Below are 20679 nucleotides of genomic sequence, written 5' to 3' on the forward strand. Positions count from 1 at the left end.
GGGCTCTTTTCCGGTTGTCTGTCCGACACTTTTTTGTTCAGGTTTTCCACTGCACTGCAGGTGGAGGTCCTGATAGTCCAGAAAGCACCTGCACTCGCTCGTTCTGGACTCAGCAACCCGAGTTCGATTCTCGTCGGCGGAGAATGCGGTCCCATAAAAACTGGGCTGATTTGGTTGCGAAAACGTCAAACAGCTGACTGGAACAATTGATTGAATAAACAATTGATGTTCATATAACACCCATCGACAGCGGGAGGGCCGGCGGTCCCCAGTATGTTTATAATGATTTGTCACGGTATCGGTATTTTGCCGTGCTGCAATTTTATTAAATCCACTCCCTCTCGCCAACCAATTCCTTCTTGCACCGAGACCCGATCCGTAAATAAATTCGCAATCGCAACGCCATTCGCAATCGCAACAAGAGGGCCGCCACACTCCTAAAGGCGATCAGGCGTCAGTTTGAGAAACGGTCTCCGTTGGGAGCACGGCGACCACAAGTCGCGGCCCCGGAAGTTATGGAATCCGTGGAAACCGAAAAAACGGTGTAATCGTAAATTGAAAAGTCATAAAACCCCCGTGGTCTGGCCCCGGCAACATATATACGGCCGGACACACCATATCCAGCAGATCATCGATCGTTAGTCGTGCGCGCCGGACGAGAACACGCGAGACGCGACCACCCGTCGAGTCCGCAGAAGAGCGCTGTGGGGGCCTTCGCTGCTGCCGTCTTAAGACAACCGGCCACACTCAGCAGGCGACCGCCGACAGAATCTCCCAGAACGTCCGAAGTTTCGGGGTGCGTAAATCGTGCGCGAAAGAGCGAGAACCGGAGCGGGAGTGTAACGTAGCCGATAACGAGATTTGTTAGGGGCTTGGCGGGGACGTCTGCCAACAACAACGCACACACCACCCCCCGTGGATGACCACAGTTCGGAAACCAAACACCGCCGGCATCTCGCAGCCCGGTGCGAAGTTGAGGAGAGAGTGCCTCGGGAATTCGAAAACATAAACAGATCGCTTCGCGGGCGCGCAAAACGTTCCTTTATGCTGCGAAGAGCAACAAGGAAGAAGGTCCTCTCGGCGTGGTGTGGTGGGGCTACGGACAGCCAGTCGCTGACCCGATGATCATATCAAGTCTATAACACTCTTCGATCGATAGGTTTTTGCATCACGCGCCGCCGCCCGTCAGACAGGGATGGCAACTCTCACGATGCTGTTGCTGCACTCCAATATTTATGCTTCATAAATTCAAATCTCAATCAAACGTTAAATAAATACTGCAACACCAAAAAATAAACAACGCCAAGTCCGAATTCCGTGCCCCCAGTGCGAGGTGAAGATGTTCTTTCGTCGTCGTGGAGCGAAGAAGACACTTGGCGAACATCATCCTCGCGCGCTCTCTGTGGTCGGTCGAACCTTCGTCGTGGAGGAGTTCTTTTTTCGGTGCTTCAATTTCCTGAGGACTGGCCGGCATATTGGATCCGATCGCCGACGAAGCAGAGAAGAGAGAGCAAGATTATCGGCGTAATCTTGTTGGACCTTTTTCGACTTGACGCGCTTCTCGGCTGTATTGAACCTTGTATTTCTTGGTTTTCTTTTTCGGGAATCATCACGCTTTCGCGGTAATGAATTTCAAGATGCTTAACTAGCATCATCCTCTCGACGCGGCGTTTCTTAAAGGATGGGTTAAGGTAAGCGTACCGTAAAAATGGTGTGTACTTGTTGGAGACACGTCCTCTTATGTTTTGTGGTCCGCGCATGGTTGGGTATGTCCCCCATTCAAAGGATTTCTTTAGCTGTCCTCCCCAGAGTGTGGATATTATGGGCTTTTAATTGAAAAACTAGTCTATTTGAGCTTATTCGTGGCCGTTCCTTTCTAATTCCTTTTCTATTTTCGTTGCTCTCTCTCTCGCTTTCAGGTAAGGATCATCCGGATCAAACCGTGCAGCTTTCGAGTTTCCAATAACTGGTTAAAACCGAGAGGCAATCAAACAAAAGGTCGAGACCGCTAGCTTGCCGTTTGTGTGTAGTTCAACTGTGTGAAGAGGCCACAAACATAAACAAGGAAAATAATTGATTTTTTAGGGATTGCAAAAAAAAAACCACGCGAAACCGCCGGTCCTGTGGCCGCGTGTGTCCGCGCACTCTCAACCCGATGCGGTTGGGAAATATCAATTTACAAAACCCAGCAATGTCAATCAAGAAAACCACCGCCCCACAAAATGCCCGGTTTGCGGTGGTGGACACCGCGAGCTACCGGGCACAGAGTCGTGTCCTGTCGTGTGATAATCCTGTCAAAAGAAAGACCACACACATGGGCACGAGCGAGAGAGAATGTGAAATTGCAATCATACCAATGTCCAGTCCGGGTGTGCAATAAAAATCCGTTCAGCATTTCACCACACAACAAATGACGGACTCAGCCTCCTAAATCCCAGCTTTAGTTCGTTCCTATGTTTTGGTACAGGCCGCGCAAACTAAACGCGTAACTTCTTCTGGTGACAGTGTGGTCGTGAGCTTTCCAGAAGTTCCAGGGTTCCATTCAGCACTTAAAATCAATGCCTCCGCCGTCCATTGAAGGCTGGGTGTCGTCCCGCGAGCTGCAGTGGGAAAAGTTTCCACATTCCCCAGTGAAAAAGCCGGTTGCTTCAAAGATTGTGTTTTGCTCATTGCTCGCCGGTTCCATTAAGCCAACCAGCGAATAATGTAGAACTCTGCAGATCCATAGACACTCTCACATCGGGTATCAGCGGAGAGCGATAAAACGGTTTGTTTTGGTCCATTCCCAGTCCAACAAAAGTGGTGTATGGAAGAGAGAGAAGCTTGATAAAATGGCCACGCTTCCGGCATGCTTTTCTAGTCCTGCGACATGATGGAATACGCGACACCGCACATATGGACCAGACTAGGTTAGGCGCTGCACCTGATCAGTTGATTAATGGTGCAACTTCGGTGAATAAACATTTCTCGCCACCCCGGTCTCCGTCCGTCACTTCCCGCCGAAAGACTGACGGATCCAGGATGCTCTTCGTAGTCTCCTCAGAGCGAGTTCTTCTTTCGCAGCCGCGCCGGAAGTAGCAACATCTACCTCCAGCATTTGACCAGACCCAGAGTCCCAGTATATGTGTGTCAAGAATCCATAAATCACTTCCCGGGGCTCTCGGGCGCTTCCTTTCGCCTAGCCTAGTCTGTGGTCAACGGTGTTGCGTGGTGTTGGTGTCCCTGCCCATGCCGTCGTCGTCGTCGTCGTTGTTTGATGGAGTTTTATCAACTCTGGCCGGAAGTTCGGTTCGCAATCGTCAACGTTTGCCCAACCCGAGCCGCGCAGATGGTCAGCCTCCAAGGGAGAGGCTCCACTGGTGGTTCCGACGCCAGCGCGTTGTGTCAGGAATTTAAATTAATGGCCCTGGCTGGCTGCATCCCGCGTCTCAGCGCCATTGTTCGTTCGAAGGAGGAAGCCGTTAACCTGTGCGGGATAATGATGCAGAAATCATCGACCGCCCGCGCACAGTGGTTCCATCGCCATCCTGGAGTCTGCTGCTGGACTTCCGATCGATGACGGTCGGTTGTGTATGAGTAAACTGAATTTTTCTATCAATCAACCGAAGCTCCCCTGCTGCTGGTGGTCACCTGGACGAATGCGAGCATTCTGTGGCCCACAGGACCCCGGAAACTTAAAGCTGTGCCCAGTCGATGGTCGTCGAGCTGATTGATCGTCTTTAAGGAGTAACATTAGCGTTGCTTCCAACGAGGGTGGACTTGGGACTTGGACTTGGGGATTCAACGTGAATTATAAGTATCGATTGATACTCCTTAATCTTCAACAATGGTCGGTCGACTGTGAGTGCTACAGATTTACTGGACATACCGCCTAAAACGTATGCCCATCAAAGCTACTCAAAACAAAGCCTGGATGCAAAATGGATCGTAAAGCTCTAGTCGAAACAATCCGGTGGTTCTTCTAATTGTATACCTTTGCCAGAAACGCATTCTTCGGCGTCGTCTGGAACTATTAACTACGATGCTGGCGCGCGCGAGTATCATCTTCTCTAGCGCTTGGTCCTTCTCAGAAGCATCGCAACGCTCTGTGTTTATCTTCCGCTGTTTTATCCTACGGCACGTGGAGGATCCGGAACGCTCTTTTTCGGCACAAGACGGTTGCCGACGACACGCCGTGCAGTAGTTAATTAAAAAAGCAGTAGCGTGTGTATCGTAAAAATAAACATTAGAATGCTACCGAGCAATGGACTGGGCGGCGTGAAACGAGTGATATAAAAATTCCTTCCAACCGTTACGCCCGGTGCTGGTATGCATTCACCGATCTCTAGGAGTCCCGTTTTAAATTCCTCCCTCGGTAGATTCACTGGCTGCTGCATCGTCTTGCGTCTTGGTGGCGTGTCACCTTACACGGTCAAAAAGTCGTCACTGCGGGATGGCACCAAAAATCGTCTTTGCCACCCCGCGATCGACGGTGACATGTACTCGATGTGCCGTTCGTTCGTTCGATCAATCGCCTAACTAACTCTGAAAAGATCGCGGCTAATGCTCGCCGAAAATCAGTTGGGCTGCAGGCAGGTCACAGCACAGATTCACAGTGTTTTCGGGGATTCATTTTATTGTATACGCCCTGAATCTATAAGTTCAGGAGTTCTGAACTCCTCTAGTTCACAAGGCATAAAAACAAACTCTTGGGTTGTGCACTGGACTTAGAAAATCCTGCCATCGCGAGATCCCTCCATACAGAAGGAACACGGGCTAATTTATTGCCCCTGGAGACGACTGACGGCAGTGCATCGTTTTCTACGTTCTGTTGGCTTGTCGGCGGCCGGGTTCTGCAAACGAATATCGCGCGCGCCCTCTCCAACCGAACCGAAGCCAGGCTCGTTCCCAAGTCATTAAATTAATCGGATTACGTGTGGGCCAGACCCCCGTCGCAAGACGTGATTCTAGTCGAGCAGATTTTAGTGCCCGTTATTCGCCGGCTGAGCTGACCATAAATCTCTGACCTGCTCTCCGATCAGTTTGTGGAGGTTTGTGGGCTATTTTTTATTCATTTAGAAACGGAAGGTCCCACCTTCTGTGTGTTTTCCGATGCTTTAGTTAGGTCAGGGCAGCGCATAATCTGCTGTTGAAATTGGGGACTAGGACCATTCGCCGCGGGTATAAAGATGTTATTTTACTGGATTATGTTCCGCCCTAGGATCTCGTGCTCTCTAATCGGGATCCTGTTTCTCTCTCTTTCCAACGATCACTGACCATCAATCAGTTGCGCTGCTGCATATTGATTTGCTTGCGGTTGTGATTTTGTAGAAACCCGTCTAACAAGACGGCGGGGCATATCGGCCTATCGCGGAACGCGGGGACATCAACCGTTTGGTGCGAATCGAAAATGGCATTATCACATTGCGGTGGAGGACTCAGAAAAAGTCATTGATGACACTATTGAAATGATAAATCAGAATACTTAATACCAGTTGTCAGCAGCACACATGATACGGACTCGTCAGATTCGTTTGATGATTTTATGAGATGAATAGATAAAATTGATTGCGTTCATTAATGCGTGACTGTGTGATGAAATCTCAATTGGATTCAGTAGCTATCCACACAGTGGTAAGGATGTAATTAGATGATCCAATTGCAGTGCTACTGATGAAACTACAGCCCAAAATATAAATTTTATAATTGTTAGATCTTAGTTTTTCCCATTGTAGCTCACCGTATCACTTCCATATGCTCCATGGGGGTTCGATCACGATCCAACTATTTAAATGTTGAATAACTCCGCTATTTCCACTCCGCTCCGCTCCGCAGCTGGATGAAATTGTAACGCTTAACTTTTACCGAAATGTTGTCAAAATGAAAAAAAGCCCAAAAAAGGGGCGCTTTTTGTATGTCTAATGGAGGTGGTCATTTGATCGATATTGTATTCTGGGTGAATTATTAATAAACGGTATTTTATCCCTAATAAATCTTTGTCAAAATCGACTGACAAATAACGGACTTATTCAACATTTAAATAGTTGGATCGTGATGGATGCATTCTGTACAAACAAACCACTGTTTCAATAGTGTTCAAATATTATCCTTAAACTCAAATCTTGTTCGACATAAAGTATTGGTCAATCCCCCTGCAAAAAATGGACATCAGGTTTACGATGCACATCACGCGTTGTGTTGTGACGCGTTTGGAATAAACGTGGAACTTTATTTAATTTCTACGTCACGCGCCTCTCTCGTCACCCATCGCGCGTTTTGCGATATTTTGGGCGCTGCTGCAAGTTTATTGTGTCATTGTTGTTGAACCTTATTGTGCTAATGACGCACGAACTAGCAATTCTAAAAATGGACCGAATGGGACCGAATGTGACAAATTTCAACCGGGACGCCAAGTGGCCCGAATATGAATGCATCGTCTATATTGACCTTCGTCCTATATTTACCCAGCTCTCAGTTATCAACGGCTATTTTGCTAATGATTTTGACTCCAATAAAACAATAGCAAAATTACACGTGTGCCGAAACTACTTCTGGGGAACACACTGGTCATCACTGTAAAAAGGATGTTTGGGGTGGTAAAACATCCAACCAACCACCGACACTCAGTAGGGTGTTTTAATTGGGGATCGGCAGAGCGAACGTTGCGAATCATTGACTTTAATCTCGGGCCCCCGGTCCGTCGTGTTCCGCTTGGCGCCGGGTGTAGATTGCAGTAATCGATTCTGCAATTCTGCTTCATCCTCGCGCCCCGCCATCATCGGCAAAGGGTGGCCGCGGGTGGTGTGGGCGCGTTAAAGCGTTTGTCGCTTCCGGTGATGGAGCTGAATTTCATTAATACGTGAAATGAATTATTTGTCATTAATTTCGTTTATTTTTAACGCGTTCTGGACGGACGGTGCGGTGCGGTTGCAATGCGCGCGCGGATTTCGATCCGCGCTGATTGCTTCTCAATTATGTTTGTAAATACGGTTTGTGGTGGAGCTTTAAAACGAAAAATCGGAGCATTGGAAAAAGGCTGTTTGGCTCATTTTATTGGTAGCATCTGTGGACAGATATTTTTGAAATTCTGTTGACGGCCAAAAAATGAACAAAAATCAGAAATTGGGCAAAATGATACTTCATTGAAATATTACAATATTGCAAGCAAATCTTGACTTCTAACCCTTGGAAACGTGTGTTAGTGCTCAAGCATTTAAATGGAAGAGTTCGCAGAGGGTTCCGCTGTACCTTTGCCCATCCTGCTGTTGGTGTCCCAGAAGGGATATAACACCTTCTCCACTCGTCGGTGACACGCGTGTTGCTTGCGTGTATTTTAAGTGCGTGTTCAATTCAACACCATCGACGGATATCCGGCCTGTGATTTATGCGACGACCGCGAACCTCTCGAGAGCAGGACCTCAAGGGGCAGCATATAAACCGGTCATGTCAAGCAGTTGTTACGACCACCACCAACACTCTCAAAATCGCTTCACCCCAAGAGGCATTAAAATACCTATTGTTGTGGGGATACTTTACAGCAGTAATCCTACCAAATGTGATGTCTGTCACAATTCTCAACACAGTCCGAGTTGGAGTCAACTCTTTTGCGCGACTTGGCTCGGCGAACTTTTCCTTCTAATGATCCATGTTTTATGGGTGGCTGGCATATTCTCACTTTCAATGCGTTCTCTAACCAAATCATCGTCGAGCCGCGAAGTGTATGTGTGGTCATTAATCCAGAGGCCTCTCTTTAGAGGCGCACATTAAATTTGACACTTTGTCACACGCCACATCCTTCATCATCGTGCGCCCGCGTGTACACTCGAGAGAACCAACCACTTCACCAGAGTACGCCTGGCGAAGTGGTTCACCGAACACCAACGGGGGTCCTGCTGTAAGGAACTCTCTTACGGCGACGGCCTGCAAAAACCGTGTGTCCCCTTTGTGACATGCGTTCCTCGTGTTCCTGGAGCATGTGCCCGGAAGTGCAACAATACACACCGAGAATGCATTCAACCGAAGGTCTGCAGTAGTGTGCAGCCGAGGGAGCTTCCTTTTTTCCTTTCATTCCTCACTCTGTCAAAAGAGGGTCACAAGGAGCAAATGGCCGCGCGTTGATTGAATGCCGCAAATCACAAACTACACGAACAGGGAGTCCTCCCGGGGAGATCGATTTGTGAATGTGTCCCGGTGGCATGCGGGTACCGGCACTCGGTTCTGACGGACGCCATGTTGACGTCACGAGGTGGTGAAGCCGTGCTGTGACCCTGAAAACGCCTTCAGGAAGCCCTGCGACGACGACACCTATTTGTTTCGGTATAAACTCTCCGCCCAGTTCCGAACACATAATGGCGCCCCGGGAATGGAAATGCCTGATATTTTATCGGAGTTTCCTTCACCCTAAGACCCTCCAGAAATCCAGAGCAGTTGTCCTTGTTTTTTCTTCGGTATGTTATTTACCGTTATGCTCGGCGCCGAGTTTTCGCCCCTGGTGGGACACCCGGCCCAAAGGCGAGGTGTGAGGTTGCGATGTAATTACATTTTTCCATGATCAAATGCTCAATGAAATTGTATTTAGGTGAGGACCCGTGCGCCCCGTTTGGCATTCTCTCGTCCGTCCCTCCGTATGCGTCCGTGTGAAGTTTGCCAAAAGGACGAAAAAGAGGACGATCGGCCAACCATGAAATTGAACAACCGGCGTGCGCCGACCACAGGCGCCGGGGGGACGAAAGGACAACGGCGGAGATGGGCTGTTCAACAATTTGCCATCGGACCCACGATCGCCACCCGAGCCTGATGTTGAGCTGCTGCTGCTGGTGGGTGTGATTTGTAATCGAATTCATCAAGAATTCCGCCGTTGTGAATATGTTGCGAGGGTCTCTCTGCTCACGCTCTCAACGAGGGCCCCGATGTTGTAAGCACCCGGCCCATGGACGTGATTTTAACGTTCGTATTAAGCTTCAAGGGATTTCATTTTTAACTCACACTCCTGACGCCGGGCCTGGGCATTTTACGATGATTACCCACCGATGGTGTGTAATCCATTGTTTGCCGTTTTAATTACGCAAAACAAATCAATATTTGTGCGCATATCAAATCAAGGCAGAAAAGCTCACCGATTTAAAGCAATCAGGAAACCGCTTCTTCCATGCGCGTGGGGTGATACTATTTTTTATACTCCTTGTAGTAAGATCGGGCATACCACAGTAGCTAGCTAAACAAAGGTGTTAAGATCGAAATTATGGCAATTAAGTGGCATTTCAATTAATTATCATCGTACACAACCATTTTGTTATTCAATAATGCAGAATTACAAATTACACAACATAATCGATGTTGTTGACTCAATTTTGATTAGCAAAAATAAAATGTTTTGTTTCGCCAGTCAAGTTTAATCTCCAACAGTTCAAACAGTTTTCACGAGTTACACGTGAGAAACCTTATTTGATCAGCAGAAAAACCCGACGAAAATCAATTTCTTCGAGTCCTGTAGTGTGAACACAGCAGGGTCACCAATGCCAATTAGTTTCTACTTCGGGCAACAATTTTTGAAACGCAACGAGATTCGATTCAATTTCCGAGCCTAAAATGGCGCCGTTTGCTTTCGAGGTTTGATGCTGCCGCCTCCAGCAGCAGCAGCAGCATCGATAAAAAGCGATTATTTGGCGCCCGTGTCAAGAAGAGAAATGCCGCCCCCGATGATGGTCGATGGTTTTTCCGCCGAAGACGGACATTTTTCGACGCGCTCGGAAAACACCACGTGACCTCACGGGCCTCAGGCACACAATTCAACGATTTTAATGAAGGAAAGGCAAAATAAGTGGGCCGCAGCAACCAACCATTATCCTACGCTCTGATTCTTCGTCCTGATGGCCGTCTGATGAAGTGTGGTGTGTCTGACGAAGTTCATTTAATAAAGAAACTTTACGCGTGTTGTGTTATGCTTTTCTTCCCGACGATTTTCTCAGAGGGGGCTTTGATGGAGGCGACCATCGTGGGGGCGGGGCAGGCACTTTTCCAAGTCAAAATAGATCATGTTCCGTGACAACACTAAGTCCCAAAGCGCATTACTAGCCACGTTCCGTCGGCCGGCCGGCCGGCCTGGCGGCAGCGTCCGAACGACAATCGACATCGGCACTTGACTGGTGCCGGCCGCCGTCGGTGCCCTTTTCAGGTACTTCAGAGCAAATTTTCACGAGTCTTGCCATGCCGTTTCCATGGTTTTTCTTTGGGCCAACATTTCGGAACATTATCCTGAGGCAAGGAAACTTCTTCTCGCTTCTTACATCTCTCGTGATCAGTGTCAACTCAAAGATGCTACGTCTGAAGACATGTACTACGTGGGTTTGAGATTGGTGATTCTGAAGCATAAAGCTGGTAAAAATGTCATCCTTAACAAAGACCATACGGCTGCTAATGTTATGCTGTATGTTCATTCTCCAAAACGTTCAGTTTTTGAATATGATTGTTAAATACTGGTTTTTGGATTTATGGCCTGTTATAACAATAACTTGTATGATACATCCTTGAAATCGTGTAAGACTATTGTAGAGTCCGTAGTTTGCATATTGTAACAAAACTTAATTCGCTATCATCTGTTTTTTCGAACAGTCTGATGCCTAATTCCGTCTAGTTAATGCCATGGTCGAAAAGGTATCATCCCGTAAATGTAATTTTTTTTCATAAAATTAATTTACGAACTGAACACATGAAGAACACATTCAGCAGAATCCGTGGTTTCCCAGAGAACCTACTAATTACAGTACGTAACTGCCTAATTCTAAGAATTTGAAAGACATAATACAAAAGTGTTTAGTAATGGTAGTGTCGTATATAAGTATGAAAAAAATATTTTATTTGGAAGGAACCTTAACGCGGTAGCATTAAAGCACATTGACCCAGTTATGAAAAATTATTTTCAAATAAAAATATTGGTGGCCAATTCCGCTCGCTTTATTGCCCCCTATAGCATATTGGCGCATGAATGGCGTCTTCATCGAGACAGAGTCGCGTGTGTCAAGTCGTCCCAGCATAATTTCGGCACAATAATAAGCTTAAAATATTTCCCCATCATAAAACCATCATCTGCTTACTGCTCATTCGCTTCCTTGAGAGTGATGTAAACGTCGGGCCAAACGTCACCGTCGTGACACGTTTGAGCAAATATTTCGCGACACTCCATCACCGACGACGTCGCCTCGGTCGCCAATTTTCACGGGTTGGGCCCGAGTGCCAGCACACGTACAAGATGTCGTGTGTACACCACGACACCGTACACGCCTCCTGTCAATTTCGATGAAAGATGATTGTGGCTCGCACTCATTTTCGCTTTGCATTTTCCCACCACCGCTGGGAGAGGGCGCAAAAGGAATTTGTCACTCAGCAATGAGGCTAAGTGAAATGTGTAACATTTAATTAACATCGGTTCTAAACTCGACAAAAAACTGAGAGCTATTTATGTGCTCTGTGAGGCGGAGACGGCACGGCGACCTCTCGCCGTGACGCTTCGACAGTTCCGTGTGTCCCCTTTTTTCGGGGCGACTGCTGTCTGTTCTAATTTAATTATTATTAGCAAAGCAAGATGGGTACAAAGGTGAACGATGTGATGGTGGGGTGTTGCCGCGCGAGCATCTTCGAGATGCAGCGTGTCGAAGGAAGCCCTAAACAAAAATGGGAAGACAAATTGGTCCCCGTCAAACGCCGTGCCAGAGGAGAGTGCAACGAGCAGCGGGAGTCTAACGAGATGGGAGGACAGATTTTCCGATTGACTGCCGGACGGCAACATCCCCTCCTGAGCAAGCATCATTGCCTGTGAATCATCGGGTGCATGTGTGGGTTTTGGTCGCCATCGCAGAATGATGGAGCACAAGGATAGGACACCCGGCGCTTAATTAGAGCTGCGCCTTTCTTGTTTCCCTAACAGAATCCCCACTACTTTCGATAGTATTCGCTCCTCGCTCCTTAGGTGCGCTTATCATATCAGGAATCTGCATCTTGTTGTTGGTCTGCTCACCACTCGCCCCAGGCCAAGCATCTGAGTCGTAAGCAAGGTGGGCAATAAAAACCCGAGACATAATTATTCACGAAGCTAATAGTTGACAAATTGTTGAATAGTTTTGCGTTTAGAAATAGAGAACCAGGTCCAACGTGCTGTGAAGAAAACGGATGTTGCTGCGAATACCGAAATTATGAGCTGATCCGCACTGGACCATTAGAAGGCATGTCACGTAATCACTTACAATTAGCCACAAAGAACCCTTTTTTTAGTATTCCGGGTGCGTGCGTGGAATATTGGTGACATTTTTGCACATTCGGTTAATAGCATCTTCATCATATCTAATTTCTGATTTGTAATATTTTGTTAGCTTAATTAGGATTATTATAGATCAAAAGTAAAATTTGTTGATATTAAAGACTCTTTAGCCTACCTTTTTGTTTCCGTGCGTCTTCAACCAATTCCGAGCAACCTGGTTCAAATAAAAAAATATGAAGTTGTTTAATTCTCTATACTACTAAGTATATGTGAAATGATGATGGTAAAGCATAAATGATAAGGCATAAAAATACGTTACTTGTTTTATCTCAGCGTGTCTATGTCGATCCGAGACAGATTTGCTCCCGTTTGCCGGAACCACACGAAATCACGACACCCGATTTCGATTCCAATTTGATCTTCGTTAACGGTTCGCACGGTGCAGCACACGAAGAATTCCCAGACAACAGTGCAGAAGTTTTCCGAATGTTCTCATTTCCGTAGTCACTTCGTCGAAAGGCTGTTAAAAGTTCGCTCTTCGCTTGTGTGCATCATAATAAGAACCGAGGGGAGCATTTACATTCTTTCCGCAAAAACCGCAACGACCTTGTTACTTCTTTTTCCCTGGTCGCGATTCCCAAGACTTGCGGTTGTGTGTCTGGCATGGCACTGGCGTGTCTTCGCGGGACCCCCATCACACGGAGGCGATGTCGGATAAACGACTCAATGTAAAGGACGTCCTTTCCGATGTCCGAAAAGACTGGCTTCTTCTCATTATGCCAACCAACAGACCGGAGACGTCCTCTGTTCGATCGATTTGAGTGGCAACTTCGACGCTGTTTTACGGTTACACAGGAAAAAAGCGAAATACTGCATGCATATTTGCTTTAATGATACAAAAAGACGTCGAATGATTCTTCACCACTTTGTCTCTCTCTTTCTCTCTCTCTGTTTCGGATAAGTGAAAAACTCATAATCTGGGCCGACGACTTCCTGTGTTCGTCCTCTGCCTTAGAAGTCCTATATCCGTTTTTGCGTCCCACAAATGAAATTAATTAAACGGAGAAATTAATTGAAAAGATGTTCCGCGGCCACCATCCGTTCGACTTCGCTTCGTCCGGGAAAGTCGGCCGTTATTGGACACCGTCAGTCGGACGGGCCATTACAACGAGGCTTTTTCCTTCGATAAAGAATCCTTATTCTGCTTCCGGTAGAATCAAATTCAGTTTGGAATGGGATCTTATCGTTAGTGCACAGTGCCTTAAAAACATGCCACCGTGGTGCATATTGAGATGGCCAATCATTTCTTAGCTGCTTCTGTGACGCGCGCGTGCCTATCACGTGCAGCCTCGTAGGTCTGCGGACCTCTAGAATGGTCCTCTGGATTCGCTTTGCTTAAAGAAATTGGACATTAAATGGCGTTTCGGTTGGCGAATGATGGTCCATTTTGTGTTCGTGCTTTGCTGATGCTTCTTGATTCGCCGTTTTCCGTTAGGATAACTTTTCCCACATGCCTGCCGCCCGTGTACTCGCTCGGACCCGATTATGTGAGTGGAATAAATTTTCTGCCGACTGGGACAATTCCGCCCATATCGCGTTCCACTCGGTGATGCCCGATCTCGACTCGGCCATGATTTGAGGAAATTAAGCAATTAATTCTAATTAAAGCAACGAAACGCTCGTGGATGCCTTTCGTCTTGAAGCGAGGATACGAATCTCCGAGGACGACCTTCGGGGTCTCAAGACGCGCCGAGTGCTTTTTCGCAACTTGACGCGCGATGCTTCAATTTCATGGGTCCTGTTTGCTCTGTAGCGCCACGAAATGAAATTGAGGCGACACTTTAGCTCACAAAAACCACCAACGAAATGGACCACTCGGGGCATGTCCGTGGAGCCCACTCCGGTTAGCAGCAGCGCGACTTCGGCAGTTTTTTCCTCCTCAAACTATGGCCCAAAACTGTCTTCGAGCGGCTAGCTTTTGTCCACAAGGCAAAATTCGAGACGCGCTTCCCTTTGCTGTAATTAATCATTCCGAGCGAGAGTCGCGCTTGCGGTCACACGACGGTTTTTCTTACACAACTTTTCGACCCGACTTGGAATTAAGAAGGACGTGAAAATCTTGGCCCTGGAGACTGCTAGTGTTATCGCGAGTATAGTCCGGTTCACAGTGTGACTGTCTGCCGCCGGAGCAGTCTGTGAAATATTCTGCTGGCCCTCAAACACTGGGGAAGGGAAGATAGTTTCGGCCGGCGAGTGAAAAGTTTTTAAATTATAAATTAGCATAAAGCCACAATTCTTCACCCGGCCTGCTGTCCGCGCAGAAGATTTGTACCATTCCGCCTCATCTCCCATCAATCAGCAGATCGCTTCGAGAGAAGTTTCCGCCAATTCGGAAGATGGCAAGTTCTGTTCGCCTCGAGGAAAATATAAAAGAATACTAATAGGAAGAAATGGAAAGTGCTAAAAAGAATCGCAAAAGAGAGAAATTATCGTGGAGAAATGCTAATGGAAAAGCAAAGAATAACTATCATCTTGTTCTTTCGAACCAAAACTTTTCTCCGTCACCTTGTCACTCGGTCCTTTTAAGATGACTGAACTTCGGAGACAACCACCCGGAGCTTTGGAATCTAGCCTTTGCGCACGACAAACGTTAATCAGAACCTCAAAAATATTACCTTTTATTAGCATATAATTCACTGGAGACCTTAATCATTTAAATAGTTTCCGGTGCGCTATATCAAAGGTGGTGTCCCCGTGGTGATTGAAGCACATTTTCCAAAAAACCCTCGAAGAGCACCGTTTTGCGCCATTTCATGTCATCGGTGCCGGATCGGTTCCTGCTACGTTTGGACGAAAGAATAGAACAATTAGTTCCCTCGGAGGAGAGCTGTCAGAAAACGTGTCACCTCACCGGGTTGGCCGCTTCTTAAATCGGATTTTCGTGTCCCGGAGTTCTCTGAGCTTCCTGTTTTCTATTGTCCATTTTCACGCTCCTTCGTCTTGCTTTTTGTTGTTGCTGCACCTTTGACCCTCGTCTCTCGCCCATTTTCTGAAGTTTCTCGTTTCCCTTTTTCTGAGGAGTTTCCATAAGTCTATTCTCGTTTTTATTCGCTCACTCTCCTTTTCCCCATTTTCTATTCAATCAGTTTTGTTGTTCAGCAATTAGTTTTTGTTGGCGAGGCCGCTGGTGCTCTCTGCGCATTGTTAAAAACTTATTAGAACGTCCCAATTGATGCGACACCGCAGCCCAACGACGGGGCTGCGAACCTTTTTTCATTTTCGGTTTTATATTTAAAGTTCCTTTTTTCAGTTATTCGCCCGAAGAGATTCGATTTCAAGTCTCTCTACCGACAGAAAAACGAACCGTCTCAACTAAAGCTGCAAAAAACTGTGAAGAGGAACAAAACACTGTCTTCTGCCGCCTTTGGGCGGAACTTGAAACAATGCCATTGACACGCAAAACCTAACGTACTTCACACCTTTTTTTCCCAAAACTTCTGTTTCTGCTCGAGCCAAAAGGAAGCCGAAATTACAATTGTAATCTGGCGAAGCAAGAGCATAAACAACTCGTTAGGGGAAGACACGTTCCCATTTTGCAAGTAAAACGGTTCCGTTCCGGTAGATTATCAGCCTGGGAAGCCGCGAACCACCGCCAGGCGAAAAATAGAGCGAGAGCTGCGTGTGTTGATGGTCAGCACCATAGACCCCCTTTTTCCAATTTGGGGGTCCTGATCGTTTGCAACTGGGCAGGTTTTTGAAAGAAGAAAGTGCATTTGCAAAACTGCAAATTGAATTCCCACACCTGAAAAATCACAAAGCACGCCACCATCTTCGCGCCTTATCGCGTGCGGCGGAGTGACCAACATCGTTCCTTCGCTAAGGACGATGTGAAGTATTTGGTACCACATCCGGTATTGTTCTGCAAACCAACCACAACCTGTGCTTAGTGCGGCTTTGTTATTTCTTATCCCTTTTGCAGGTGTTCATTTCATATTACTTTATCTGTGAACACGAACCTTTCTCGTTTTTTTGCCGCTTAGATTCGATGTTTAATTGAATTTTCATCCTTTTATTCAAAGCACATTCGAGTGAGTTGGCCGGGCAGGTACTTTACCTTAGACGATTACAAAAGCTACGTCGCTTAAACCTGTTTCAATGAAAGCATAAAAAAATTTACCTCAAATCGATAACTCCAACCGTGGGCAAAAGAAACTTGATCCTGCACACCATTCGTGATCGCCGAGATTCTTATTGAGATTTGTACCAATACATTATTTGTTCGAGCGATTCAAGTTCATCCTCATTTATTTGTGTGCGAGAGAGAATTCGATTACACCTAGTCGAAATAGAATTCTGGGAAAATCCGAAAAGCTTCTCACAGTGCAACTCCATTATTGCTATTTCTAATCTATTTATCTTCATTTTAGACTGCCTATACAATCCTGCACCCAATCCTGAGTCGTAGGTCTCAAACTGTTTCTAAATTTAATTAACATTAAAAAAGACACCAAATATCAACTGACGACAGATGCAAAGTTCCGTACCAGCACAGAACCCTTATCAAACGAAATAGAACTATTTTGATTGAGTTACTATAATGTTTATGGGCGTTCACACTAACTTCTCCCTGTTACGCGGCGTCGTTGCTATTTTCAACGGATAAACTACCCACAAATTTACACTCAAATAGAAGGGTGAAAACCGGGACCCCTTACCCTAACCTACCTGGCCAGAACCACCGACTGTTTTGTAGTTTTTGGAATCCATGCCACGCGTTGTTTACTCTTTTTCTGCATTTTAATCTCCACATTAGCGACCATGCACACGTACAACATGTTTTTCGATGGACGGTTGGTGGGTCTTTCTATTTGTGTGTGACCCTTTCGAATTCGGTGCCACCAACAAACCTTTCTTCACGCGACCAACCGACCCATCTGTCAATCTTTAGGCCCCTAACGGTTCTTCAGCGTGGCGAGAGGTGTCACCTTTTTCACCCCTCACAGCTTTATTAGAGCAACAACCTCACACCGGTTAACCCTCGCCGGGAGAGACCGGTGCATCGAATTGGGTGAAGAGATTTAGCACCAACACCAACAGCATCCATCCTTTCCCCCTCTGTCCTTTCGGGTTGTGTTATTTATGAAACTTAATCGGATTATCTCTCAATTTTCTGGCCGATTGTGTTCCTAATATCTCCACGTACCAGGCCAGCAATACCTTTTTTTTCCTTGGAGATTTTTCGGCTGATTAGTTTCAAAAGCTCACCTCGTCTGAAGATTTATTCTATTAATGAATAATATTTTTGAAGATTTAATATCAATTGAGGGATATACAGACATCACGCAAGAAAGCATTAGCGCCTTCAATGAGATGAAAACAATTTGCTGTCCCCGTTTGGTAATCTTTCGACACTGTGGCTCTCTTTTCAAGATTGAAATTATTTGCCCGCGAATTGAATTAGACGGAAATTTATTAGCAAAGATCACCACGTTGGCGGATCCCAGGGGTATCAGCCAACGTCCCAGTTGGAAGGCGCCCCAAAGTCTGCATAAATCGCGGTGAAGTGACAACACTTTGCCCTCCAAGCATATGACGAAGAAGCATGGATCATTAAGTGTCGCTCTTCCCTCCCACACGAAAGGATAAACATCGGAGCCAGTCGGTTCCAGTTCCGACAGAGCCCACCCGTTAGACAGTGATTTATCTACATTCCGGTTTTGTGCGGCGTGGAAAAAGTCGCGCATCCGCCATTTACACACACCGCGGAGCACAAATTTTCAATGGCTTGATGGGAAAAATTACGCATAGAAAATAGTAGAGCCCGTTAGCACTGAGTTGGCCAACAATGGTCTCTTTTTGTTGACCAGGTGAAGTTAAAAAAGCACGCGAAAGCATTCTTTAATATCATTGCAAAGGTGAACCACAATTTGATTTGGCAACAGTTGACACAAATCCCATTAGTTTGATAATAGTTGTTTAAAAACTTACTATAAAATAGCAGCTATTAAAGATGTTAGTACAAAATCCGTGGCAATATCGATCGCTGAAAGTTAGGCTAATCTTCACCTAAGATTGTAGTTGCTCTCCTGAAACGCACAACACAGTGGTATAGTCAGTAAAGGTGTAAAGATATTGTTCTCACACAATTTATATGGCTTAATGTAAATGGCCAACAAAAAAGTGACTAGACAGCACAAGAAAAGGAAGATAAATTTGCGACATCAACCTATAAAACAGCAATTAAGGATGTGAAATTAGTCAACAGCAGCCAGCCAGCCTGTGCATGTCTGCAAAATAATTTTAAACCGAATTCCCTCTCAATCAATTACGCCACACCCCGATGAAGAAACGCCCATTAACGCCTAGCTTAGCAATAGCAAGTGTATTTCCAATCTGGGCAGCAGCAGTTCAAGCTCGCACCACCAGAGGCAATTTTCAGCGCTGCATTCAGCGGAACAGCGGGAGAGTTATGACATACTGCGAAGATAGGTAGCGGTTTATCAGTGGAGTTTATTTTTACCCTTTTTGTTTTTTTTCACATTTTGATTTATGCTTCTAGCAACTTCTACCAATTTCACGCGTAACGCTTTGCGAAGGTCGCGCTATGAGCGGAATAAATTGTTCCATTAAACCATTAAATGCATTTTTCTTTATCCACCAAGCTGCTTGTAGAGCAAAGGCACGTAATCATCATATTCCGCCTGGTACAAGTTCCCGGCAACCGGGTTACCCAGCTTGTACTTCTCAGCAAACTTCCGAATGGCGAATCCGCCGCGATTTTCGCCGCTAGTTTCAGGCAGCCGGAGTTCGTCGAACGTTAGCTTGCCGTTCTGTTTGTACACCAAAAACACGTATCGATGAAGTCCAGTGCCGGGCGGCGGCCCCGATCCAATATACGCCGAAAGGGTTTCCCCCTTGGCAATGTCATTGCCAGGAATATTGCCGACCAGCCAATGGTGCCATTCGCGGAACTTTGGTTCCTTGCGGCTCGGGGCATCCGGATCGGTCATACAGAGTGTGTATAGCGCGTTGGCCTCCGCATTCCACTCAACCTTCGGAATGTCCTTAACCTGCGTCGGTGTCAGAACATTGCCCTCTTCGACGACGGCTCCGCTGGGGTAGGAGACTTTGGCCACTGCGGCCGGAGCCACCGGAATTACATCGGGAACCACTTCATGCTTCTCCATGTTTTTCACAATGGCAGAGCTGAATAAACGGATTGAGGTTGCGAGCAGAGGGCGTGCGAGTACGACTGAGCGCGACTGAAGCCACATTGTTTTGTGCGACGTTTGCAAAATGGGGCTCGACTCAACGCCTAGCTTAGCTGCAGTCGAATTAAAGAAAGAACCCAACTGCGCAACTACTACCCGTTGTTGTGGCGGTTGCAGTTTAAGGGGATTAAAATTTATTTTATAGCAGCTTACTGTCGCATTAACGCGCGGCATCATCCTCCTCTCACAGAAACATGGACCCTCAGCACACCGCGTTTTATAATGCCCGGGTGATAATTGCGCCCATACTATCATCCCCGCGAACAAGTTTCGGAAGTAACCACACGGCACAGGCTCCCGGGAGACCATCCTTTTTCCTTCTTCTTCTTTTTGGGTCATTTGTGGGATACGAAAAGTTGTGTGCTACTTCCGCTTCCTGCTATGCGCCGTTGTTAGATCGTGTCGGGATCACACCTTGGAGCGCTGCTCTGGACAAGGTCGTTTGGTGCGGTACCACAGGACACAGCCAGACGACGTAGTGAGTGAGTGTATCTTTACCCGTAATGAAGTAACTGGTCGCAAAAAGAGTCGACTCTCGCTTAATGCGCCAGTATGTAAACACATTTAACCATAATCCTGAGTTATGGCCACCGTAATAGAGCGACGCCATGAATATTTATTTCTCGCGATTCCCGGACGATCCGTGGCCCGCTGCTCGGTGTTTTGGTGCCACAGTAACGGCATCGTGGAATTAGAGCTCATTTTTTAAGCTCTTTCTGCTCTTACCTATTGCTTTCGGTGTTTTAATCAGAAGAAAAAAGAAAAAAACTATGAGCGACTCCTCTGTTCCCGCAATAGATAGTTGAGCCGGGACTCTTCAATATTAATTCTGTTTCGGGAATGTGGGACTCCACAATATTCATAATATTCAACTTAATTGCTACAAACGCCTTCACTACTCACCGTGATTCACCATCCTGCGCCCGGACGATCGACTAACACTGCACTGACACAAATTCACACCGTTCCCTAAGACTCTGCCGTCGTAAGGCCTTCTGCTGACCACGTGGCCGAGCTGCGTACTGTTCCGGCAATCTATTGATTCTCGGTCAATGCACGGGCACCATTCACTACACTTGTTCACTCCATCGTACTGCACCACTCGCCACTAACCACTGTCCCCGTCGGCAATGAATCGTCGTGTGATCCGAATGCGTAGCAAATCTCTATCTACCA

At 46.6% G+C, this 20679-nt stretch overlaps 2 protein-coding genes across 3 annotated transcripts in view; one reads left to right on the forward strand and one right to left on the reverse strand.

Moving 5' to 3' along the window:
- LOC131211664 (tyrosine-protein kinase Dnt) overlaps nucleotides 1–20679 on the forward strand; it is a 90002-nt gene that overhangs the window by 66771 nt on the left and 2552 nt on the right. The window lies entirely within an intron of this gene.
- Nucleotides 18695–19533, reverse strand: LOC131211666 (protein D2-like). The gene has a single exon (XM_058205240.1). It carries the CDS (start codon nucleotides 19504–19506, stop codon nucleotides 18883–18885), a length of 624 nt encoding a protein of 207 aa, XP_058061223.1. The 5' UTR covers nucleotides 19507–19533; the 3' UTR covers nucleotides 18695–18882.

The sequence above is a fragment of the Anopheles bellator genome, chromosome 2 (assembly GCF_943735745.2).
Source record: "Anopheles bellator chromosome 2, idAnoBellAS_SP24_06.2, whole genome shotgun sequence".
In the NCBI taxonomy this organism is placed as follows: domain Eukaryota; kingdom Metazoa; phylum Arthropoda; class Insecta; order Diptera; family Culicidae; genus Anopheles; species Anopheles bellator.

Coding starts and splice junctions, on each gene's coding strand:
- LOC131211666 (XM_058205240.1), bottom strand. CDS start 19,506: ATGTGGCTTCAGTCGCGCTCAGTCGTACTCGCACGCCCTCTGCTCGCA.